The sequence below is a fragment of the Mastomys coucha genome, unplaced genomic scaffold (genome assembly GCF_008632895.1).
Source record: "Mastomys coucha isolate ucsf_1 unplaced genomic scaffold, UCSF_Mcou_1 pScaffold18, whole genome shotgun sequence".
NCBI classification, from domain to species: domain Eukaryota; kingdom Metazoa; phylum Chordata; class Mammalia; order Rodentia; family Muridae; genus Mastomys; species Mastomys coucha.
Window position 1 is genome coordinate 97093374 of NW_022196900.1, and position 26285 is coordinate 97119658.

A 26285-nucleotide genomic window follows, 5' to 3' on the forward strand; every position below is an offset into this window, starting at 1 on the left:
TGAGAAGGCAGGGCCAAACTGTCCCTCCGGCAGTCCCCGCACCGGAGGCTGGAAGACGGTCCCCTTGTCCTAACAAGCACCAGGCCTGGGCAGAGTCAGCTCAAATGGCCACTCCCTCACGGCTGACTTTTTGGCTCTGCCATGCTTCCTGGGAAGGGAACAGCAGAATCCCAAAAGACACCTTCCTCTCCCCTCATAAGCAGTTCTTCTGCAAGCCTAACCTCCTTTTTAACTCCCGGGAAGTCCCTGCTATCTTTAGCGAATCAATCTCTCTCGGTTTGCTCACCGGCTCCTTGTTGATAAGACATAATAAGAACAGTGAAACACTGATTTAAAAATATATATTAAGATAAAACCAGATGGAGCTGACTCCATGGAACCATATGACTTCAGACCCCACGTGCTCCAGTGACCCAAACACCGGGCACACCACCGAGCAGTCCCTAGGTGCTACAAGAACTTGGGGGTTCATTTTGCTCTCCGTGCCAATTTGCATAGCATTACTGGGAGAAGCCTCGTGCCTGGGTTTCGGTTTTTTTTTTTCAAATTCCCACCCGTTTTGTGTCATAAATAAGATGGGAGACGGAAAACTAATACAGCCCAGCGATGTATTATTCATGCCGTGTCGAGAGCTGTGACGGATTTACAACGGTTAATGCATGCAAACGAAGTTTGGGCGCTAACATGAAAATTAAGGGTGGGGGGGAGAGACCTGAGTGTATGGGGTACACAGTGAGGCTCTGAGGGGCCATGGGGTATCCAGGAGCTCGGAGAGGTCTCTCCTCTGTCAGGCTCAGTGGTCCAGGGATGGGGTCAGTACATGAGCAGGGTGGACTGCAGACAGCCAGTATACACTAGGCTTCCAGAAGGGCCCACGTGACCTCAAGCTGGGTACTTAAGTCCTGGGTCAGCTGGTGTGCTTGCCCCCTGCTGGCCTGAACCTCTACCGTACACCTAGGCACTAGGGACTAAGGGACAACAGGAACCTGACAACCCTGCTTTGAATCTCATCCTTAGGCCCAAAGTGTCCACTGACAGCAGCAATGGGAGCTACAGTGGTGGCCCCCATGGATTCGAAGGAAGTCTACACAGGATGTTCCAGAGGTCAGGGAGCAGGGGTACCCAGTGAACCCTCCCAGCATCCCCATGGGTGCAAGACCCCAGGGCCAGGCTTCTAGAAAACATCTACAGGCTGGGGGTATATAGCTCAGTGGTAGGCATGCTAGGCATGTGTGGAGCCCCAGGCTCCATCCCAGCAAGATAGAAACTATACCAGAGACACTAGCTGAGCTCTGGGCATCAGGGCTGTAATAGGAACTCCTAAGGCTGCTGTTGAAGCAGGTCTAGGGGGTCCCAGACCCTCAAGTAGTACAGCTGTCAGTTCGTATGCCCCATGGCTGTGCAAATCTGGATCAAGGGTGCAATGCCACCCTATGGGCAGGGTCTATCTCTGCTGACCAGGAGACCAGGCCCTCATTCCACTTCCACCCTGCTCTTGGTGTGTTCTCACCTCCTGGGTCTCACACTTCCTCCTAGGATGACGCTTGGGTTGGTCCTTGGCATCTAAGCCTCCCCCGGCCCAGGTTGTCACTTCCTGTGCAGAAAAAGTGACCACAGCCGCATCACACCGGCCTGCAAGCTGCACCTCCCCTGCAGGAGCCCCTCCATGATGCCATGAGCCCCTGAGCCTGCTGTGCCTGTAATCATGGGGGCCTATGTTCTAGTGGCCACAGGGACAACCATCAAGAAGACATTTTCATAAAGTGAATAATGGTCATGTGGCCACAGAGGCAGGTGACATGTTAAGCTATGACAAGGATAGAAGCGATTTGGCTGGAGCTAGAGGGTAGAGTGGCCTCCCGGGGAGGTGATGGTAAAGTCCAGAACTGAGCGACAGAGCAGCATGGGGATGTGTTCCTCAGAGAGAGAACAGTGGAGGGCAAAGGCAGGCTGTGGGGAGGAGTGGGCCTATTCCAAGGCCAACAGAGGGTGGATGGGAGGATAAACTTTGAGAAAAAGGAAAGAAAAGCATAGCTCAGAGAAAGTATTCTCTACGCATGCCTGATGGCCTGATTTTAAACTCTGAGACTCACATAGAGTGAATAGAGAACTGACTACACAAAAGTGACCTCTGACCCCCACAGGCACACTGTGGCACATGCCCACTGCCTCAGTAATAACAAAATTTAAAAAGAAGAAGAATGGGGGAGAAGAGGAGGGGGAGGCAGTGGAAGGGGAAGAGAGGAAGGAAGAGGAGGGAGAGGAGGAGGAAGCAGGGGGGGAGGAGGGAAAGGAAGAAGAGGAAGAAGAGGAGGGAGAAGAGAAAGGGGAAGAGGGAAAAGAAGAAAAGGAAGAGGAGGAAGTGGAGGGAGAGGAAGAAGACGAAAAAGAGGAGGAAAAGAAGAGAAAGAGTAGGAGAAGGAGAAGAAGAAGAAGAAAAAGAAGAAGAAGAAGAAGAACAACAACAACAACAACTTACTGTTCTTCCAGAGGACCCAAGTTCAATTTCCAACACTCATCATCACAATTCAACAAACTTCCTACAACTGCCTTAAGTCCAGTTCCAGGAGATCCTCTGACCTCCACGGGCACCCACACCCACATTACATGCCCATACAAAGACACACGTGCATACATATAATTGAAAACTTTTAAAAATACAACAGGAGAAAAGGGCTTGCTCCCGACTGGTACCCATCCACACACCAAGCGGGTTCATCTCTCAGCAGCAGCAGTACACAGATCTAACAACTAAGGACATCCGTAGCCCTGCCCTGACTCCACCGCCCATCCCTGTCCCGTAAGCAGGAGGCAGAGACCCCAGGCCGCTCAGCCTTGCCCAATACCCCACCACCCCATCCCAGGAGAGCACACCCAGCATGCCTCAGGCCTGCTGGCCCCAATTGGATTTTTTTTTAATTAAAATGCAACAATCACCCCACAGCGGACTCCCCCTCCAGCGACGGCTCCGAGTGAACTCCAGACTGACTGGATTAGACTTTGAAGGTGACGATGCAGATAATGAACACAGAGAACGCCGTGTTGACACAGGCCCTGGCGAGCCACATTATTATTTAACAGGCCTCGCTTCTGCCTCTGCTGGGATCAAGGAGCCGAACAAGCAATCGGTGGTAAGCGTAAAACCCAGAGGCAGCGGTGGCCCAGATCCACGGGGCCTGAGCTGAGCAAGGTCAGGGCGGAGGCGGGGACCCTGCCAAATGGGCTGAGGGAAACGAACGGCCCTTATTCCGAGGCCTCTTTCCCAGACTGGCCCCCACTGCCCTGCTACCTGGTATCTTGCACATCTCCAGCTCCCCGGACCTGGCCTGACTCTGCTGCTTTCCTCCCAGTGAATACCTCGTTACTTCTGTCCCATGTCACACACGACCTCCCCCACCCAGCCCAGTCCTCACCCCAACCCCCAGCTCCTGTGTCCTCTCTAGCTAGGGCCAACACCGCTCCTACCTCCCTGCATTCCAGCTACGTCACTACATCACCATGCCAGGTAACACCATAGCCCTGGACTCCACGGCAGAGTCTGAACTCCTGAAGGGCAGAGGCCAGGTCTCAGTCATCTTGGTCCCCTGAGTGCCTTACACTGAGTACTTGGAGATGGGTGACATACTCTGCCCCCAACACCTGCTCACTAGGACTATCCACAGACGGGCACCTGCTGTCACCACCAATGAGTGACTGAGGTATAGTCCTTCACCTGGAAGATGCAGGCGCAGAATCTGGCCCCCCAGGTGACACCTGGGTGCCTCCTGAAGGAGACAGAACCTCCTTTTTTGGTTGAGACAGGCAGCCTGGGAACTAAGACTCTGAGGCCTATGTCCAGACCCTGACTCTGCCTCTCTCCCGCTGTGTAACCTCAGGTTGAGTTACTTAACCTCTCTGTGTCTGTTCTCAGATCTTTTAAGTGGGAACACCACCCTTATCAGAGGGTGACTTAAGATGAAATGAGTTTATATATGTAAAATACTTAAGTCCAGGCCAGGTCCAACAAAGCCCACTGTCACTTTCTGGGGATGGAGACAGCTAGATGAACCCTCGTATCTTCACCATGTGCCCCAGCCACGGAGAACCAAGAACCATACAGCCAGACCTCCTAGCTGTGACACCCACTAGCTGGCTGCCCACTCCCTGTGGTCCTCCTGAAGCCTGGAGGAGCTTGCATGAGGCAGGCGTCACAGAAGGCTCTCCCGGAAGCCTGCACTGTGTGGAGACATTGAAGACCCTGCAGGTGCTGAACTCAGGCTCAGCACAACCTTATATAGAATGTATAAACGCTCTGGAGGCTCCCCCAGGACGGGCTAGTCTTCCCACAGGCAAGCCCGGCGCCGGCTAGCCCAGGACTGAGTCTATGGTCATTAAGAAGCAGCCAGATGGAGCTGGCTCCAGCATACAATGCTGGGGTGGGCGGCTCCACTACATCCAGGCCCCATTAAATATCCATGGTGCGATCTTGTAACTGGTGTACACAGGAGCGAGCGAGCTGCCAGCCATCTGCAGAGAGGCTTCCCAGCTGCCCAGGCACAATCTCCCTCTGGCTCTCCAGCCCCTGCTGAGGGGACCTCCTCGACTGTGGCCCTGGACTCCCTGCCGGGTGCCCAGAGCAGGTGAAAGGTCATGCTGATCCCACCTTAAGAGCAACAGATACAGCACTAATCTTAAGTCTCACAACCTCGAGAGAGCCAGGAGGTCCCTAGAGTCCAGGGGCGGTTGGCCAGAGCCTGACAACACTGGCCCACAGAAGCCAGGCAGAGCAACCCATGCTGGCTCTGCAGAACTCCCTGTGTGCAGCCTGCACTCCTGGATCAAGAGGGGATGGAGTTTCTCCCAATGAAGTGAGAGAGACCCGCAGGCCTGTACTGCCTACGGAGGCTAACAAGGCTCCCACACCACCGACATCTCAACCTATGCAAGCAGTTTGACCCCTAGGCCTCGTGCAGCCAAATGTCAGAGAGCTGGACCAATAAGGATAATGGATGTCCAACCGCCGTGCACAGAGAGGTTCAGAGACCTACCCAAGGTCACGAAGCACAGCGGAGACAAAGGCAGGGTCCCATCTCAGCTCTCATCACAAACCATACTCCCTCCAAGGGTGTAGGGGAGCCCTACCATCAGGGATGGACCGACAGTGGCTGGGTCGGAGGTGGAGCTACTGCTTGTGACAATCCTGCCCACTCTGCCCTCTAAGAAGCCTCCACTGATCAAGTCTACAAGACAGCCGGGGAGTCTGTGAGAGTAGCCCAACCTCCTCACGTACGAGACTGGTCCCCAACTCCACAGCGGCCACCATCCTCAGCTCCCCAAACTCCCTTCCTAAAAAAGCCTTCTGTAGCAATGTCTCTTGGGGACCACAGGACCCTGGTGTGCCAGCTAACCTTGCCTACCGTCCTATCACAAGACAGAAGAGGTGATAAAGGCTTGGAAGGGAAGTGATGAAGGTCCTCCAGGGCACAGCAGGGTTCCGGTCTGTGGTCACAGCCACCTGTTTTTCTCTCCACTCTACCGTATCTCAGGAGAACAAGAGCCAACAGCTCAGGAGACCGGGGCTTTGCTCTCACTGGCCACACCGCTGGGTCACGGTGGCACAGCCCAGCAGCACCAGGGAGGTCACAGGCCCTCAGTGTCATGTTGAATCAGCTCTTGAATGGGACAAACCCCATGGTGACAGCCAAGAAGCCCCCAGCAGACCCAGTTCTCTCTCTACAAGGGACAGCGTGGGGCTTGGGAGACGGTATGGTATGTAGACATGAATTCAACCCCCAGAACTCGTACTTTAAAAGGGGAGCACATGCTTATATCACAGTCCCCCGGGGTCAAGGTGGGATGGAGACAGGCTGATCCCTGAGAAACATGAGCAGCCAGTCTAGCTTAATTGATGAGTCCCAAGACCTGAGAGACTCTGTCTCGAAAATAAAGGTGGACAGAACCTGAGGAATGACACCCAAGATTGCACACACACACACACACACACACACACACACACATACACACACACACACGGACAGGTGTCTCACAGCTTACCATGTGGCTCACATGACAAAGCCTCCCCTGTTAAAGAACTGTCATATGGTCTGTCATCCAACTTCTTCCATGTCCTCTACACATCCCCCCTACCCCCCGCCAGTGTGGGCTGGTACTATGGCTCCATCAGCACGGTTCACTCAGCGTCACCTCAGACAATCACTTGCTTGAAACACCCAGTGCCCAGGTGTTTGGTCACACGTGACTCTGGCTTGTCTGGTGTGAGGGGAAGATCTGAGCTGTAGGCAGGCACACAGATGGTCTCCTGAAGTGTGCAAGCCTCCCCTTAGCCAGTGATCAACACAGCACACAAAGCTGAGAGAGGAGAGTTTCTCTCTGCCTCCGTAGCTAAGACAGAGGGAAGGTCTTGCCACCCTTGGAACCCCAATGCTTTGGGATCCTGGGTCTGCCAGCTTGAAGTTGGCCTTTGCTCTAGTGCCTCCCTGGTTCTCAGGCCTTTGTGTCAGACTAAACCCCACACTGGCTCTCCTGGGCCTCTGGCTCCTGAGTCTCCTCAATCGAGGTCATCTACAGACCTCTTGGCTCTGCCTCCCACAGGGAGTCACAGGACCCAGGGAAGAGACATGTATGTAGTCTTCCTTCACGGACCACAAACCAGTATTCCCATGGGGTGAGCATGAAGGTGTGCATTGGCCAAGCAAGAGATAACCACAAACAAACTCATGTGCAGAGCCCAGACACTCACCTCTAGCCTTCAGCAAAAATAGGGACATACAATAAGAAGAGCGCAGGTCACATCTCCCAGGACTTCACACACACACATGCACACACACACACGCACACGCACACACACTCATCATCACCCACAGTACCTTACACCCCAGTTTCCTCCTTTTCCAGTGTTGATTGAGTCTTCTTCCAGGACCCCACCCTGACCACCTACAAGCGAAGAGCACCAAGCTCTGCCTAGCACCTGAGCTATCAATCGTCAGATCAGATGTGTCCCAGGCGGACAACCTAATGGAGACAAGGAAGCAAGCCTGCACATAGGGGCATGCCAGAGGAGCCTGCCTGTCTGGGGACCTTTCCAGGTTCCCCCCTGGGTCTGGCGCCATATCTGATCAATCAATAATCCAAACAAATCAACAATGGCAAATGTCACCAAAATGCCATTTGGGAAGCCACCGAAGCTTATACCAGCTACTAAGGATGGAACACAGGATGTGACAAGGTGGGCCAACAAGCTTAACAGAGCCCGTGAAGCCAGGCCAGGCCTTCATCCCACCAGAGACAACACAGCTTTGCCTACAACTGGGCATGATAGGACCCAGGGGCCTCCGGCTACACCTCTGCTTAAAGAGAGCAGGAGCCACAGATGGGTGTATCTCCACCCAGCAGCGACAAATCCTGAGTATAGTACCTGAGTCTGCAGAGTGGTGGCATCTAATACAGTGACCCTCGGTCCACAGCTGGCCCATGCGGCATCCTCCAGGCTCAGCAGTGTGCGAATCGGCCCTGGGCCCACAGATAAACACATGGGAGGGCTCTCCAGGTCCCAGGGAATTTCACCTATGGGAGATAAGGGAACAGGTCAGAGGCTGGCTCCATATACCATTCCCTGTGGTCTTTCACCCTCACTTCACTGGGGTGACTGGCATTATCCCCCATTGAACCGGGACCACCCTGGATTTCTCTTCTTCCCGTTCCCTCACTCATTCACTCCACAGATGAGCTAGGTGATGAGAACAGGCAGGGGAGGTTCTAGGCCCTGCCATCTGGGAAACCACACTGGGTAGAGTAGAGACAGTGACAGCCAATCGTTATGAGCTGATATGCCAAGCACCAAGGAAAGAAAATACACTTGGAGGTCAGAGACACAGGGGCTTCTGGGGAGAGGCAACTTCCACATTAGTACCTGCCAGGAGGTAGCATCCCAGAGTCCAGAGACTTGTGACCAACATGGCCCTGATTCTAAGGACCTTGAGCACACCTCCCTAACCTTCTCAGACTCTTAGTTCCCCATCTGGACGGGGAAGGGACTTGACTGAGACCACAGCTCATCTGAAAAGTGTGACGATTTCCTTCAGACCGGAACCTCTTTCCCTCCACAGATGCTACCAGATGTGGGGGCTGGGAAGGGGGCGTGATGAGAGGCTCTGAGGGGTGGCAGCCCCCACTGCCTATCCCAGAAACCAAAGCATCAGCCTGGCCTAAAAACGAGTCTCTCCCGCCCCGCCCCCAACCATGCCCAGCTCACTGAGAACCACTCCCTGGCAAGCAAAGTGGCTGGACCGTGCGTGCCTTCATCTCAAGACACATCCCAAGTCACATCTCAAGACGCACCACGCCCCAGTGGCTGCTCTAGACTGTCAGGGTGTTGGGCAGGAAGGAGGTTGAAGGGGAGAGGCCAGGGGGACAGGAGTAGGGCACCCTAAAACTCAACCTTCCTAATGTTGCACCTCTTTAATACAGTTCTTCCTGCTGAGGTGACCTTCCTGGCCACAAAATCATTTCCGCTGCTACTTCATATCTGCAATTTTGTTTCTGTTATGAGTCATATTGTGGATATCTGATACGCAGGACATCTGGTATGTGACCCCTGTGAAAGGGTCATCTGACTTCTCAAAGGAGTTGCGACCCAAGGGTTGAGAAACACTGCCTTAGAGCAGAGGGAACTGGGGCCAGGGAGAGAGGATAGAACTGGGTGCCCTGAACCCCGTCATCCTTCCTGTAGGTCCCCAGAGAGAACACAAAGCCACTCACCACAGTCATACCCTCCTCTGGGTCTGCTGCTGTGTGACAAGTCTGAGAAGGGCCGTCCCCAAAGATGTAGGAAACCAGGTTGTATGGGGAAGCCACCAAAATCCGCTCCTTGTCCTCTGGCCATATGTGTTCGGCATGTCCCCCACCTCTAGGCTCCCCCTGAACCTTGCTTGCATACTCCTACCCTAGCTAATACATTAAGAACTGGGGAAACCCCTCTCCTACACACAGTACCACTCTTTCTAGCTCAGAGTATGACCACATACAGAGCTAGCGAGCCAGGCCAGAGCAGTCTGTGGCTCTGAACTTCCATATCCATTTGAACAGGGACTTGACCTCTCTGAGCCTCCGTTCCCTTATCTCTAAAATGAGTATAACGACCACATATACCACCCCCACCCCTCAGAATGCTGCAAAGAATCAAGGGGCTGGCTGTATATGCTGACCCAACACAGCATGGGGCACCGGTAAAAAGTGCCAGTGGTCAACTCTGAGTCCCCTTCGAGTCTGTGCCAGTTGCTCTGTCCATGAACGGATTCTTAACTCCCACAAGCCCACATGGCAGATACTGTCATGAGCCCTGCCTTATAACTAACATACTGTCACTTCAATTACCCAAGTCACAGCTACACAGTCATCCCTGCTCACTGGCTCCCGATAGTCTACAGAAGCCAGAAGCTGGCACCATTTAATTAAAGGTGACAACAGAGGCCACAGTAGAGAACCTGAGTGAGTCCCCCAAGGAGCGCTGGGCCAAGCAGCATTTAAACCCAGAGCTGGGTCTGGCCTGGCTGCCTCCAAGCCCTGCTACAAGTTCTCCTCTGGGACTGGTATCTGGGAGGTGTAGGTGGCCTCCATAGAAATGTGACCCTGGACCAGAATACCAGATTCGGGGAAATACAAGGCTTTTGTGCGCCCCCTAGTGACAGGAGATGAGGACTGTCTACAGCCAGATGCCAGAGCCTCTGCCACTGTGGCTCAGATGGTGGAGTGGAAAAGACTGGGGGGGAAAGGAGCTAAGGACGCCAAGGTCGTATCTCAGAGGCTTGGAACCGTGGTTCCCCCAAGGGCACGGCAGCAATGGCAGAGAGATCCTTGAGTCTGCCACCCAGGGACAGTCTGTCACTGCAGCTAAAGTCCTGAGGGCCATACGTCCACTGACCATCTCAGTGTCACGGGCCGGTGTCCCCAGAAGCCCTCTCTAGCAAGGAACTCTGATAAAAAGTAAATAGAATTTTCTATCAGCGTGAACACTGGCCAGGAGCCCCCAGCAGAGCCCACAGGGGCACCCTGACCTTGCTGACCTTGCTGGGACATGGCTTTCTTGACAGACGGTCCTCTAGGGTCCTTCCAGCCCCCATCTACCAGCTTCGCAGACTACAAAGATAATCGCTGAGCCTGGGCAGGGCTTGAGGGGCTGTGCCCCTCCTCTCGCCCTCCCTTCCTAAGCAAGCACACGTGGTCCAGAACCTGTGCTCACCGGTCCACACCCGCCCCCGTGTGACAGCCCATCTATCTAGGCTGCATAGCTGGTCAGCAGAGACTAAGGCCTGTCTCAGCAAAGGCCATCTCTCCCCCAGCCTCAGGTGACACAGCCTACTGGGCTTCCACAGGGGTCCAGCTGCTGATGGGAGGCGGAACTCAGAGTGAAAGTCATTGAGACTAAGAGGGACCCACTCTGGGGACATTGGGGGGGTACCCCTTGTAGGCACTGGGGAAGCTTGCACATGGAATCATCACAAGAAGCCCATGAGGAGGGGCTGTCTGCACCTCCACCTCACGGGTGATGAGATTGTCACTTCAGGATGACAATCCAACACCAGCTCCAGGATGAAGCAATTTACTTCCCAGATACTCCTGGCCACCTGGGGTAACCTGGAGAGGTTCTGGAGGGGTACCTTTAGGCTGGCCTAGGGGCAGCACAGAGAGTCTCTGCTCCTGAGCCAGGGGGACCCTGAGGGCTCTGTTAAATCACATGGTGCCATGGGTTCTAATGCTGGGGATCGCCTCTTGGGGGCGCCACAGGGTGGCTGAGAACCCAGGAAAGGAAAGACTTCTCATTAGCCATGACAGCCATAGCCAAACCAGACACGAGGAGAAGGGATCCTGGAGAGGGTGTGATGCCAGGCGTACCCACCCTCCTGCCAAGGAGGCCAGCCCCTAAATTCTATAATGCTTCCCTCTACTTCCCAATAGGCTGAGACAAACTCAAGGCTCTCGTGAGCAACTAGCCACCGCAGACCTTGTCCAGAACCACTTAGTCTGGCTCTTACCTCACTCTCTCTCGGGGGGTCCCCCATGATGCCAGCCATGCTTCTGCCTCTGGCCTTTATACATACTGGTCCTTCTGTTCCAAGCGCTGTTCTCTCAACTCGCCGCTTGCCTGGCCACTTCTCTCTGTTCTCAGCTTCAGGATCAGTCTTTTTGCATAGGCCCCGACCGTCCACCCCATCGTACCAGGTAGCCAGGCTCTAACAGGGACTGTAATCTGACCTCAGGAGCCCCTGGCTTCCTGCTTGGTGACATGGCTATTCTGACCTCCCTCTGAAGACTTTAAACCAGGGCAGGAGACATGTCTGTCCTGTTAGCAGGTGTATTCACAGCATACAGTAGGTGTTTAATACATATCAGGGGGAGCACATGTTTGCAGGGCAGACTCCCCAAAAATGAGGTGGAATACCCACCCCCTCAGAGTATTCTAACAAGTTAGCAGGCTCCATCCTCAGGCTGAAGACCAATGGCTAAACCAAAAACCCCATCAAGGACTGGACAATATCTCCCCCAAATCCACTCAGCTGCAGCCCCAACCCTGTATTGATCCCTCAGAATTTATTCTTCCTTGGAGACAGCAATTCCTACAGATGTAATTAGTGGACCTGGGCTGGTCCCTAACCCAGAGCGGCAGGTGTCCTCATAAAAGGGGAAATCGAGACACAAAGGTGCATAAAAGGGAGACATCCTCATGAGGACTGTGAAGACCCAAGTGGCGTCCCCACAAGATGCCGCTGAGAGCCTGGCATGGGCCTTGATCCTTAACTTCCGCTGTTTGAGCCACTGCTGTGGCATTAAGCTCCAGCAGCCCCAGCCCCGCCCACCTAAGCCAGTCCCATGAGTAGTCAGGGCTGGATGAAGCCGGAATCATGGTGTCCAGGGTGCACAGGAGGATGGGTGGTCCCTTCAGAACCTCTTGTCTACCTTAGCACATCTGAGCCAGGATTTACATTCACACACACGCTCCGCTCTGTCTGATGGTAAGAGGGATTTTTTTCCCTTCTTCCCCCTTTAATTAAAAACTATAAATGCCTTATCAAAAGCTAATTAAAAATACCAACATAGTGCCAAGTAGGGGAAAGGAAAAAAAAACCCTCATTGCAAATATCCGTTTATAGCCCTGCAACAGGCTGCTAGGATAACACAGCCTTCAGATCTGAGCTGAGCTGGTGGGAGGGAGGGGGAGGGGACGGTGCTGTGGAGCCTTGGGGCTTCCATGCCTCACCACCAACCTGAGGTTGAGTGAGCCTTGGGGCTCAGGAACCAGGCATGGCACTCACAGGGCTATGAACAAGCTGTGCTCCTCCCCAGAGTCCCCTTCCCCAGAGCCTCATCACACTGGTGCCTGGAACAGAGGTGACTCTCCAGGGATAGCATCTAGACTTAAGATGAGGGGATGTCACACGTTTAACACTGTTCCGGGAGCACACGTCACTGCAGCCTAGCGCTGCTGCTCTCCCACTTCAGGCTCAGTGACTTGGCCAGTGATGGCTCTCCTTCTCAGCACTCATTCCGGCCTGTGTCCGGCCCACACTGAGTTGCTTTAGTTCACCAGAACCAGGAGAGGTGTATACCACCTAATTCTCACTTTACAAAAGAAGAGCCCCAGGCACAAAGAAGGGACCACTCACTGGGGACATAGGTGTCACAGGGGAGGAGCCTGAGCAAGAAGCCAGGTCTTTCCAAGACTACCCACAGTCTCTCAGCCCATGGAGCACTGTCCCCCAGGGTTTGTTTATGAACAGAGAGGTTCCTACAGGGATTCCCATAAGGGCAGGCCAGGTCTCAGAACCCCTCCAGTCTGAGAGGCCGGCCAGTTCCAGCACCACCTCCTTGGTGGTCCTTGTTTGATCTCTTAGTAGAGGATCCAGGCACAAGCTGCTGTCCAGAGGCACTCCCATACCCACCCACCCACCGGTCCTCACCACTGGTCCGAGGATAGGCAGCGAGGGTCCCGTCCTGTAGGCCGGCGAGCAGATAGAAGGGGCTGTGACGCAGGCAGAGCACGGGCTGTGGACCTGGGCTCTTGCAGGTGGCCAGGCATTGTGTACCAGTGTCCACACTGCCATAAAGCAGGATGCTGGAGGGAAAGATGGTATCACTATGACTCATGGGCACGGATCTACATGAGGCTTCACTTGCCCAGCCTCATTTCTCCTACAGCAACCCTGGCTTCTGTCACAGGACAAGTCAGGGCTCCAGTTCCAGAATACAGTGAGGAAAGTACTGGGTTCCAGTGCCACCCAGAGCTGAGTTCAAATCCAACCACCAACTCCCAGCTGCTGACCTGGAGTGGTGACCTTCCGTTCTCTCCATCAATGGGGCCATGATGCCCACCTGAGGGCCGTTGGGGAAGAGGCCAGAATCAGAGGCCATGAGGCACTGAGTGTCATTTACAGGGTATACCCAAGGGCAACCTCTCAGAGGCCAAGGGTGATCAGCAGTTTTCAAGGAAAGCGTGCAATGAGTATGTGCTTCTTTGGGGAGTAATGAGAATGTTCCGGAGCTAAGTCGTGATTGCCAGAACCCATCAAATTGTGTACCTCAAAATGGCTAAAATGGTGGTCTGTTTCACTCTGGGTTTTTTTGTTGTTGTTGTCGTTTGTTTTTTAATCAGGGTCTCGATGTGATCCAGACAGGCCTCAAAATTGCTCTGTAACCAAGGGTGACCTTGAACTTCTGATCCTCTGTCTTCTGCCTCTCAAGGGCTAGGATCGCAGACATGGGCCACCATGTCCAGTTTGAGGTTCTAGGGACAGAACCCAGACTATGTGTGGGCTGTGCAAGTATTCTTCCCACTGAGCCACACTTCCAGGCCCCCTGAAATGGTGAATTTTATATTACATGAAATTTATCTTGGCTCAAAGCTAAAATTAAAGGTGTTCACCAGATCCCTGGAAGTCCAGGCCCAGCCTGGGCACTAGGCTACAGGCCCAGCCTGGTCTGCAGGGAGGTTAGTGTGGCTAATCTCCTCCTTGGAACACTGGCTTCAGCTCCTCCCTGTGTGGGAGAAAGGAGTAGGGATAGCTCCAGGAGGCAAAGTCCCTGTGAGAGATCCCACTCAAAATGTGTGAGGCACACAGTAGGTACTCAGGAGACATACAATCTCATTCTACAGGACATGGTGAAGAGCACAGATGCAGGGGGATTCTCTTTTGGGCGATTTTCTCATGATTAGATAGGACTGGCCTTCTTGTACCCACACAGTCTGCACTGGGACGGGCATGGCGGTGGACGCTAAGCCTCACTGCCCACAGGAACTTGAGACTCGATGACTCAGCAGGGGGGAGACTGCAGGAGTCCTGAGCTTCACCTCAGACAAGAGCCTGACTCGATATGGTGTCTAAGGATGCACAGCCAGGAAGTGGTGCCAGAGGTACGAGGGTGGGGGACTCCCACATTGGCTGTCTCCAGTCCCCATCCTCCTGGTGACACTGATCTGAGGAAGGCTGCTTTGGTTAGCAGCCCACAGAGCTGGAGGGACTTCCTGCAGACATCCACCTGGCAGGGTAGTCTCTGCTCATCCTCACCTGCCATCCTGCAATCCGAGGCAGACAGTGGGGTGCACTGTGACTGAGGGATCAGTGGCTGCCCGGCTGTCCTCTGCACCCTCAGCCTCCTCCTCCGGATCCGGAATATACTCTATGCAGAGCACGGGGGCCGCCACGGGGAAGGACTTGACAGTGCGCGGCGAAGGCCGGTTCAGAGAGAAGATCTCCACCTGGCCACCAGCACCCTCCTGACCACCGCCAACCTAGGAGCAGAGGTCCAGAGAAGCTGTCAAACAGAGCATCCCTTCCCAGGGACCACACCCTGACAGACTCATATACACAGACACACACAGAGATACATACAGACACACACACACAGATACACACAAACACACACATAGACACACACAGGTACAGACACACACACACAGACACAAACACAGAGATACACACACATAGATACACACAGATACACACATATACAACACAGAAATACACATACACACACAGACAGATACAAACTGACACAGAGATATGCAGAGATACACACACAAGCACAGATACACAGACAAATACACAAACATACATATACAAACACACATAGAAACATACATATGTATACACACAGACACACATACACACACACATAGAAACACACACATACACATATACAGACATATAGGCACACAGAAACACAGACACACATATACACACACAGAAAAATACATACGTATACACAGAGACACACATAGAAACATACACACATACACATATATAGACATATAGACACAGATACATACAGATACGCATACACACACACAAACACACACAGCACACAGCTCTCAGGGATAGTGATGGAGAGAGAAAGTCCCTCTTTTCTATCCACACACACCCTGCACTCAACAAAGGTCACGTGCTCCCAGCTACAAGGAAACAAGTTAGTTTCAGGGCCAAAGGCAATCAAGTAACAAGAACTACAGTAAAGTGGCCCACACAGCTCCCACATAGCTCCCAGCTTCCCCCTGCAGAGGCCTCCCAAGAAGAATCCAGTGAGCCCCGGGTCTCTTTAAAAGGACCCTCTGTCTTGCTCAGTTTCACTTTTGTGTCAAGATCATGATATGCAGCCGAGGTATACCTGTCAAGTGAATGGGTAGGTGCACTACGCACGTATGCATAGGCAACTGGTGGTAGGGTCAGTGGGTGTGTGGAAGGAAGGATGGGTGGATGGATGGATGGATGGATGATGGATGGATGGATGATGGATAGATGGATGGATGGATGGATGATAGATGGATGGATGGATGATGGATGGATGGATGGATGGATGGATGGATGGATGGATGGATGATGGATGGATGATGGATGGATGATGGATAGATGATGGATGGATGGATGGATGGATGATAGATGGATGATGGATGGATGGATAGATGGATGGATGATAGATGGATGATGGATGGATGGATGGATGATAGATGGATGGATGGATGGATGATAGATGGATGATGGATGGATGGATGGGTAGATGGATAGATGGATGGATGGATAATGGATGATGGATGGATGATAGATGGATGGATGGATGGATGGATGGATGGATGGATGGATGATGGATGGATGGATGGATGGATGGATGGATGGATGATGGATGGATGATGGATGGATGATGGATGGATAGATGGATGGATGATAGATGGATGGATGGATGGATGGATGGATGGATGGATGATAGATGGATGATGGATGGATGATGGATGGATGATGGATGGATGATGGATGATAGATGGATGATGGATGGGTAGATGGATAGATGGATGGATGATGGATGGATGATGGATGGATGGATGGATGGATGATGGATGGATGATGGATGGATGGATGGATAATGGATGATAGATGGATAGATGGATGATAGATGGCTGATGGATGGATGGATAGATGGATGAATGGAGAGATGGATGGATGGATAGATGGATGATGGATGGATGGACAGATGGGTAGATGAATGCATAGGTAGATGGATGAATGAACAGATGAAGGATGGACAGGGTAAGTGGATGCATGCATAGATGAATAGATACACAAGGTACTTGAGGATAACTGGGAAACAGTGAGGAAAAACAGCAATATTTGTGCTACAGTCTGAGGCTAAGCCAAGGCACAAATGCACAGAGACAGGAAGGAGTGTGTTCTGGAGCATGACCAGAGACTAATGAAGCCAGAACCTTGCAAGAGGTCACACACAGCAAGCCAAGGAGCACAGGGCTGAAAGACAGGGCTTTGCTGAGAATCTCTCAGAAATAGAGAAGGTGGATGGAAGCTCCATGTATGATGAGCAATAGTGCTGATGTCTGAGCGCTGGGTGAGGCCAGGGACCTGAGCCTCCTGCAACCTTGGCCTCCTGTGACCCCAGCCTCCTATGACCCCAGCCTCCTGTGACCCCAGCTTCCTGTGACCCCAGCCTCCTATGACCCCAGCCTCCTATGACCCCAGCCTCCTGTGACCCCGGCCTCCTGTGATCCCAGCCTCCTATGACCCCAGCCTCCTGTGATACCAGCCTCCTAGGATCCTGGCCTCCTGTGACCCCAGCCTCCTATGACCCCAGCCTCCTGTGACCTTAGCCTTCTGTGACCCCAGTTTCCTGTGACTCCAGCCTCTTGTGACCCCAGGCCTCCTGTGACCCCAGCCTCCTATGATCTCAGCCTCCTATGACCCTGGCCTCCTGTGACCCCAGGTCTCCTGTGACCCAGGCTTCCTATGACCTGGGCCTCCTGTGACCCAGCCTCCTAGGATCCTGGCCTCCTGTGACCCCATTCTCCTGTGACCCCAGCCTCCTGTGACCCCAGCCTTCTATGACCCAGGTCTCCTGTGTCCCCAGCCTCTTGTGACCCCAGCTTCCTATGACCCAGGCCTCCTATGACCCCAGCCTCCCGTGACCCCAGCCTCCTGTGACCCCAGTCTTCTGTGACCCCAGTCTTCTATGACCCCAGGCCTTCTGTGACCCCAGCCTCCTATGACCCCAGCCTCCTGTGACCCCAGCCTCCTATGACCCCAGTCTCCTCTGACCCAGGCCTTCTGTGACCCCAGCCTCCTGTGACCCCAGGCCTCCTGTATCCTCAGCCTCCTGTGACCCCAGGCCTCCTGTATCCTCAGCCTCCTGTGACCCCAGCCTCCTGTGACCCCAGTCTCCTGTGACCCCAGGCCTCCTGTATCCTCAGCCTCCTGTGTCCCAGGCCTCTGAAATCCAGGCCACTGCACAGCTTCTACTCCTCTATCTCCTGGAGGTCTGGTCACTTGCAAAAGCCTCACGCTCCCTGAGTTCCGTTACAATGGATGAGGCTCTACCCCCCACCTCCAAGCCCCAAGGTCCCTAGGAAGCCTATCTAGGGCTGTTAGCTTTCTCAGACTCCTTCCTGTGTGTCGCCTTCTCTGTCCCCATCTTGAGGACAGACCACCATCACCATCACCACCATCCCAGCCGTGCAAAGGGCACTCGCCACTTACCCAAAGGTAGCCCTGTGGAAGGGAAGTGCTGACAGCCGAGAAGCCCAGCAGGGGAGAGTTAACAGGACTGTGGACCAGACCCCCAAGCTGTGGAGACAGAGACAGTATAGTGGGGTTAATCGGTGAGGTGCCAAAATAACTAACATTGACAGGCTCCTGAGCCCATCAGCCCCCAAATGAGCATCCTGAGGATAGGGTCAAAGAAAGTGACACAGGTCACACGCAGCTCCCTGTGCTTCAGATCGGATCATCGCCCTTCTAGAACCTTCTGTCCAGAAAGGGCCTGACTGCTGCTCAGGAACCAGGCAGGCAGCTTCTAGATAAGGCTTGTTGTGGGCCCCTAAGCCCCCCTCCACACCCCACGCGCATCCAAGCCATTTATTTTATAAATGGAGAAGACAGAGTCCACAGTGGGCCAGGGCCAGCGCTAGGTCACAGGGGAGGTGAGTGGTTCCTGCTTGCTCCTGCACCCCCAGGGGCCTCCTGCACGGCTCCAGAAAGCTGTGAGGAAGGGAATATGAGACACAGGAGCTCTGCATCAGTATCTGTCTACAGAAGGATCCACTGGGACAGGGGACTAGGCGGCTTGCATAGGGGACCCATGGAAACAGGAACTTGATTGGCAGCCACCTATCACTGAGCGCCGCTGGCTGCTTATGTTCCCTCCTTCTGGGCAGCCTATGTTCCCTCCTGCTGGGCAGCCTCTCAGAGCCTGGTTTCCTGCTCTGATCTCGAAAGCCTGGCTCTCTGGACAGCACAGAGAGGGCACTGGGCCAGGCTGGAAGGTGCTGTGTCAAGAGACACAGAGACAAACACTGGGTCTTTTCCCAGGCAGGTGCTGCCCTCTGCTGGTGAAGAGCCTGCAAGTCTCGCTCTGCTGGGACATTCTACCAAAATTGCTAACCATCCTGGGCGAGAGGGCCTCAGACACCCCTCCTCATGTAGCAGTCAGACTGAAGCTCAGAGAGGGGACAGGGATGGCTTGAGGTCACACAGTGTGTTAAGGGCCGAGGCAGGACTAGAGTCCCTTGGTGCTCTCTCTCCCTGCAAGTACCAGGGGAGCGGCCTCAGCGCTACAGTGTCTCACTTTTTTCAGGGGAGTGGCCTCAGCGCTACAGTATCCCACTTTTTCCAGGAGAGTGGCCTCAGCGCTACAGTGTCCCACTTTTCCCAGGTGGAAAGCCAGGGCCCACACACTGAGCAAGAAGCCGCCAGGACCCCTGCCTGGCTGACAGTGCCATCCCAGCCCAGGCTCAGGCATCGCCATGGCAATTCCATGAACCAGGTGAGTGGCAGACATGGGTCTGAGATGGTGGTGACAACTATGGACTTCCTTAAGGGACAAGTATCCGACCTCAGGCTTGCTTGTGACTGGAAGCTGACTTCTGGGAAGCCAGGAGCCCAAGGGAGGCAGGCTTTGCATGGAGCTAGCCTTGGCTCCAACCCTAGTCACACATCAGCTCCCTGTATGTGAGTGGGGACCTGACCTACGGCTGCGATGCTCTTAGGGCCTGAAGAAGACAGCTAAACAGCATGGAGCACAGGCCTGGATGCCCGGCACCCAGCAGCCTGGAGGCTCTCACGGCCTGCATAGAATTCTTCAGCACTTTGCATGAACCACAGCTGAGCAACTGCACAGCCAGCAACCAGGTCAGCGGATACAGTTTGAATGTGCTCGCCAGAGGCCTGCGTGCTAGGAGCCTGGTCCCCAGGTAGCAGTGTAAAGGGGCAAGACCTTTAAGAGGCATAATTAGGTTAAGGGTACATCGTTCCATGGATGCAGTTCTCATGGGACCCCAGTTCATTCCCTTGAGAGTGAGCTGTTACCAAATGAACCAGTGTGACCATGAACACAGGCTTCTAGTCTCACCAAACACTGGTCTCCACATGTGATTGGCCCCATCATCACACCATGGCCCTGAGACCTTACCAAGGAAAGGACTGGGACTGTCTGAACTTTGGATGTCCAGCTTCTAAAACAGTGAGCCACATAAACATCTTTTCTTCTTACAGTATCCAGGTGTGATGGCAATTTTTAATTGTCAACTTGATTATAATATGTTTTTGGTTGGAGAAAGGATAGATGAATCATGTTAGGTATAATTATGACCTGGTAATTGTTTTCATTTGGAAATTAATAATGACATAGGAGATATGATTGTGTGTCAAGTTCACATGAGGTGAATTTGGGATAGCTATGATGGGTCGTTAACTTGAATACATCTGAAATTAAGTAAAACCCATTTGTATAACATTGTTGTTTGTTAGCCATAGAACACAAACTATTACCAGTTCTGGCTAATGAAGGCTGGCCACTGTCGGAACAGAGGCTCCTGACCTCGGAAGCTGAGGGCTAAGCTGTCTGGCTACATAGCCTCTGAGAGGCCAGGCTACAACCCCAGTGCCACAAAGCACTCTAGCCTCAAGCATCTCAGAGAGCTGGAGAAATGGCTTGACAGGTAAAGGGGCTTGCCACCAAGCCCAAGGACCTGAGTTCAATGCCCTAAACCCACATGGGGGGGGGGGCGGTGAGGATAGAATGGATGCCCAAATGTGCACTGTGACAAGCCCCCTACAAATAAATAAACAATGTAATTTTTAAAAGTTAAAGCATCTCAAAATGGACACACTCCACCCTCCCACACCTGTGGCCAGGCAGGCCTTCAGACAAGCCTGGTTTGTGACATGTCCTACCCTGACTTCCCACTACGCCTCTAGGAACAGGCCCCCTACTTTGGAAAGGAGTCAAAGGCCCATAAAGAATCCTCAGACTCCCAAGTGGTCCGGCCTTTGGGAACTCCCAGGGGACCTGCTGAGGTGGTCTGCTCTGTTCCTTGAACCCTGAGTGCATCAGACACAACTGTGTCAGGTGTGCACACATATGCATGTGCATGTGTGCACACATGTGTCTGAAGGTCAGAGGTCACCTCCTTTTTTGAGACAGGGTCTCTCACTGAGCCTGGAGCCCCACCTGCCTCTTCCCCCGAAACACTGGGGTTGCTACAGTACACACCCATCTCTTTTATATGAGTGCAGGGATCAGATTCTCGTTTGTGTGGTAAGCATTTACCACTAGCCCATCTCTCCAGACCTCTAACCATATCAGTAAATCTTCACTGTGACCCAGTCAGGGGACTCAATTGTCTCTCCGCTTGAGACTGAAGACGGTGACTTTACACCATGAGCTACAACAGCTTTCCAGTGTCACACGACTGGGGCATTTCAGGGTGGGGAACAGCTCCGGCAGGAAGGCTCCCAATCTTCGCCCTTTTCCAATGGCCAACTCCTCTGAGACAGAGGTCTGGCACGGCCCAGCATGGGCACAGCTGTCCGCTCTGAGGAGAGCATTACCCCTCAACCGCCAGCAAGAGCAGAATTCAACACTCACTATACCGAGCGATTACAAGCCAAGGTCTTGTCTGCCCAGGAAAGAGGTGGGGCCAGCAACTTCCTTGCCCAACTCTAGCCTCCTCGGGGAAGGAATGGGCTGGCTTCCCACTCCTGTGGCCACCTTAGAACCCGGATGAGTGGGAGAGAAGCCTGCATGCACATCTGTTCCCTCCGTAATTGGACAAGGCTGGCAGTCTCCCCTCTAATTCATCCCGCTGCCAGCACGGAGCTTGATGGGGCACAGCTGTCTGGGCTAGGTGGGAGGAGGGCAGGGCTGAGCTAGAACAGCCCAGGAAATACGGCAAGACAGGCTCTGGCAGGTCCCCCAGGAGCCCCTTCCTTCAGGCCCATTACCCATAGATATTCATGCCTGGATCTCTCAGCTAACATGAGGCTCCTTGGGAATGACTGAGCAGGGCTGAGCACTCTGACAGCCCACGTTCTGGAGCCCTAGTAGCTCCAAGTGAGGAAACACACGGGCCCTCACTCATCCTCCCAGGTCCTGGATGGCAGAGGAGACAGAAGCCAGCTTGGGGACGCCACCATCCTTCTCTGACCTATGAGGGCTCACTTGGATGTCACCTGTGTACCTGGGCCCCTGCTGCAGAGGCCACACCCAGGGTCACCCTTGGCTAAGTAACGCAGGATAGGCCCAGACTGTCACCTTTCCATGGACACTGGCTTCCATGCCAAGGTCCCCAGGTAACCCCCACTCTTTTCATTATTTCCCTTTTTAAAAAGGCGCATACAGTCCATACTCTGCAGGATAACTTTTTTTTTTTTAACTATGACATCGGAGACTGGAGAGATCAGTCTCCGATCAGTTAAGAGCACTGACTGCTCTGCCGGGCGGTGGTGGTGCACGCCTTTAATCCCAGCACTTGGGAGGCAGAGGCAGGCGGATTTCTGGGTTCAAGGCCAGCCTGGTCTACAGAGTGAGTTCCAGGACAGCCAGGGCTACACAGAGAAACCCTGTCTCAAAAGACCAGAGAGAGAGAGAGAGAGAGAGAGAGAGAGAGAGAGAGAGAGGAGAGAGAGAGAGAGAGAGAGAGAGAGAGAGAGACAGAGACAGAGACAGAGACAGAGACAGAGAGAGAGAACTAAGCCAAGCTCGGTCCTATTTCCTGCCTTCCCTTTTTTTGATTTGTCTGCTCTGTATTGATCTGACCACTTAGAATGTGGGTCCCCAGGGCCCTCTGGGGTCTGTATCATTCTTGCTATATGGATCTCTGTTTAATGCCACCTCCTCACGGAGCCTCCCTGAACTTGCTAACCATGTAGCCCCCATTTCCAGGCCTACTGTGTCTCCTCTTTAGATTCCCTTCGATTCCCTTCTGTGTGCTGAGGTCCTGCCTGTCTCTGTCCACTAAACTGAAGGCCTCATGAGGTGGGAACCTCGCACATCCTGGCCACCACTTCACTCCCAGTTCTAGTATACAGTAGGTGCTCAGGGATGACCCATGAACGGACAGATGAACGAAGGAATGAACGATGAACTTACATCGCCAGGGTGCTCTTTCAGCTCTTAGCGCCCCAGTCTACAGCCCAGCCCGCACGGCTCCTGCGACTATTTATCTGTGCTGGGTCCCACGCTCGCTCGCCCGTCCCAGAGCTCAGGGTCCTCATCTGCTTGGGAGAGGATAGACAACAGTTGCTCCAGATGGAGGGGCGGGCTCTGCCAGGACATAAGGGACAAGTGACGGCTGTGGGGGCGAGCTTCCTGGTGGTGAATAGCATGGAGACTGTCATCAGGTTAAGCCAACCCCTTACTGACTGTCATTTTGGAAGACCTGGCTGGGCTTTCGTCTCCTGTGAAATGCCACTCTAACCTCTATGACAAGAAGTGCAGCTAGACATGAGAAGAATGCAGTGGGCAAGTGAGGGTATGAATGTCACAGAGCATCCCAGGATAAGGACAGTCCCACCAAAGCCAGCCCTGGCCTGGTGGTATCGGGCACAGTCCAGAGTCAAGCCTTCAACACTTGAGGTGGCTAGTATTCACTATCACGAAATAATGGAATTTTCCACCCTGTGACCCATGCTGGTCATTCGCACAGACCTCTTTCAGTGGGAATGCTAACTCACAGAACAAGAACAAATGGCTTGGCCTCCTGGGTCTATAAGCTGGACTGAGACAAGCCTTTCCAGTTGCAATGACTCTACCTAGACACTGGCTCTCCCAGGCTAGGCAGGGCCTCCACACCTACCACATGCCGGGTCCACTCACCTGCAGGCTGAGGGCCCGAGAGGAGAAGGCGGGGACGCAGCAGGCCAGGATAGGGCACCAGAACGGGGCTTTGCTTTTCTTGTCCTCATCAGGACACAGCCATCCCGGCTGGTTCTCCTCCCCTGCAGCAAGAGGAAGTAGGTAGACGAAACTTAGGGTGTGAGCCCCAGCAATAGCGACTAGCCCTCGGCCCTGGGAGTCGCAACAGACCCCAGCAGGCCAGGTCCCATGGTGACCTCATTGCTCTGATCAGTCCCCCCCTACTCCATATGCCTGTTGGTGGGAGATGACGCCAAGCATTAGGCTATGGACCATCAGGCTATGGACCATGAGCAGGGATCTGGGAAACCAGAGGGCTGAGTCCCAGCCTGACCCTACCCAAGGATCAACCTGTGCAGACACTCCAACCCCCTGAGCCTCAATTCTTTTGCCAATGAAAGGGTGACTGGGCTGGGAAGATGGGTGATGGGTAAATCGCTCGCTGTGCAAGCATGAGGAGCTGAGTTCGAATCCTCAGCGCCCCTGTGGATGCTGTGACAGTGAGTATCTATAACCCCAGTGACAGCAGGTAAAGACAGGCAGACCTTAGGGGCTCAATGGCCATCCAGTCTAGCCGTGAGCTGGGTAAGGGATGAAATTATAATAAAGCTAGATATGAGGCTCCATTGGTGGAGCATCTGCTTAGCATGAAAGAGTTCCTGGGTTCTGGCCAGGCAGTGGTGGCGCACACCTTTAATCCCAGCACTTGGAAGCAGAGGCACGGGGATTTCTGAGGTCAAGGCCAGCCTGGTCTACAGAGTGAGTTCCAGGATAGCCAGGGCTACACAGAAGAAACCTTGTCTCAAAAAAAATAAAAAACAAAAAACAAAAAAAAAAAAACAAAAAAAAAAAAGAAAGAAAGAAAGAAAGAGAGTTCCTGGGTTCTATCCCCAGCATGAAATGAATCAGGTGTGGTGCACACACCCGTAGTCCAGCCCTCAGAAATGGAGGCAGGAGCATCAGAAGATCAAGGTCACCCTCAGCGCCACAGTGAGTTCCAGGCCTGGACTGGACCAGGTGAGCTCTGCCTGATGGATGCAATGGGATCCGTGATGACGCCTTTGGGACAGGATAAGCAAAGGTTCCTGTTTTCAAGAACTGAGCCAGATGCTTGTGGCTCTGGACTTAACATTTGCTGGTATACAGGTCTACACCAGCAAATGGTGCTTGCTCACTTGATGGTGAGGAGGGCAGTCGGGGCTCTGCTCGAAGGCAGCCTCCTCTGAGACACCCTTTCAGACCACCCTGGCTATGGCAGCCCCTCTGAGCACTCACTGAAGCCTGACCTGTTTCCCTCGGTGTCTTTATGCCCATCTGAATCTGTGTCACCACAGGTCCCTCGGTCGTAAACTGTAAGCCAGGGTCTGGGATTCGCCATTCACCACTAACCCTGCAGCAGCGTTCAGCACAGACTAAGAGTTCAGAATACACGGACTCAAAGAATGAATGGCAGGGGGCTGGAGAGATGGCTCAGAGTCTGAGAGCACTAGCTGTTCTTCCAGAAGACCCAGGTTTGATTCCCAGCACCCACATGGTGGCTCACAACTGTCTATAACTCCAGTCCCAAGGGATCCAAACGAGGCACAAACGTGAACAGACATTACATGCAGACAAATACTAATACACATAAAAATAAAACATTTTAATATTTTAATGAATGAGTGAGAGGACGGGGGAGAAAAGAAACTAATATCAGCCCCAGAAATTCTGCCTTTTAAGGAGCCTTCCTTTCTCATACACCAGCCCATATCAACCATCCAGTATGACAAGGCTACCCCGCGTGTGTGCACATGTGTGTACATGTGTGTGCATGAGCGTGTACAGATGTGGGTGCATGTGTGTGTGCATATATGTGTGTGCATGTATGTGTGTGTGTGTATGTGTGTGTGCATGTATGTGTGCGTGCATGTATGTGTGCGTGCATGTGTGTGTGCATGTATGTGTGTGTGCATGTATGTGTGTGTGCATGCTCCTGTATCAGGAAGCACCAAAGTGTGATGGTTAACCCTGATTGCAACCTAACAGTCTAGAATCACCATGGGGAAAAACCTCCGGGCACGTATGTGAGGGAATTTCTAGCCTGGGTTAAGGGAGGAGGGAAGGCCCACCCTGAATGTGGGCGGCACCATCCCCTAGGCTGGAGTCCTAGACTGAACAGAAAGGAGAAAGAAAGCGGAGCTCCAGCATCCATCTCTCTCCGCTTCCTGGCTGCAGATGGGATGTGACCGGCTGCCTCAAGGCCCTGCCTCCACACCCTCCTTCCCTTCCATGGTGGAATGCACCCCTCAAGCTACAGTCCCCATCCCCACAAAAAAAAAACAAAAACAAAAAAACAAAAAACAAAAAAACCTGGCTAGCATTCGCAGTAATAAAAGGTGGATAAAGTGCTCATCAGCATATAGGTGACATTGAGACACAGGGATTGGTCCTGGCTGTGGCATGAGGCAGCACCCACAAGGGGACTTGGGGCTGCTAGGCTCCTATGACCAAGTTCTTCACACTAAACCTGCAAGAACACAAGGTCACACTTACTTCAACAAGGCCACACCTATTCCAACAAGGCCACACCTACTTCAATAAGGCCACACCTATTCCAACAAGGCCAC

At 53.2% G+C, this 26285-nt stretch overlaps 1 protein-coding gene across 15 annotated transcripts in view; it reads right to left on the minus strand.

Annotated features, from left to right (window-relative positions):
- Positions 1-26285, minus strand: part of Arhgef10l (Rho guanine nucleotide exchange factor 10 like) — a 149982-nt gene that overhangs the window by 14302 nt on the left and 109395 nt on the right. For all 15 annotated transcript variants that reach the window (XM_031379288.1, XM_031379283.1, XM_031379280.1 and 12 more), the window contains 5 exons: positions 23641-23762; positions 18024-18110; positions 14559-14782; positions 12954-13108; positions 7415-7563 (listed from right to left, as the gene is read on the minus strand). In XM_031379288.1, coding sequence (XP_031235148.1) covers positions 7415-7563; positions 12954-13108; positions 14559-14782; positions 18024-18110; positions 23641-23762 — 737 coding nt within the window. The remainder of the gene's footprint in view (positions 1-7414; positions 7564-12953; positions 13109-14558; positions 14783-18023; positions 18111-23640; positions 23763-26285) is intronic.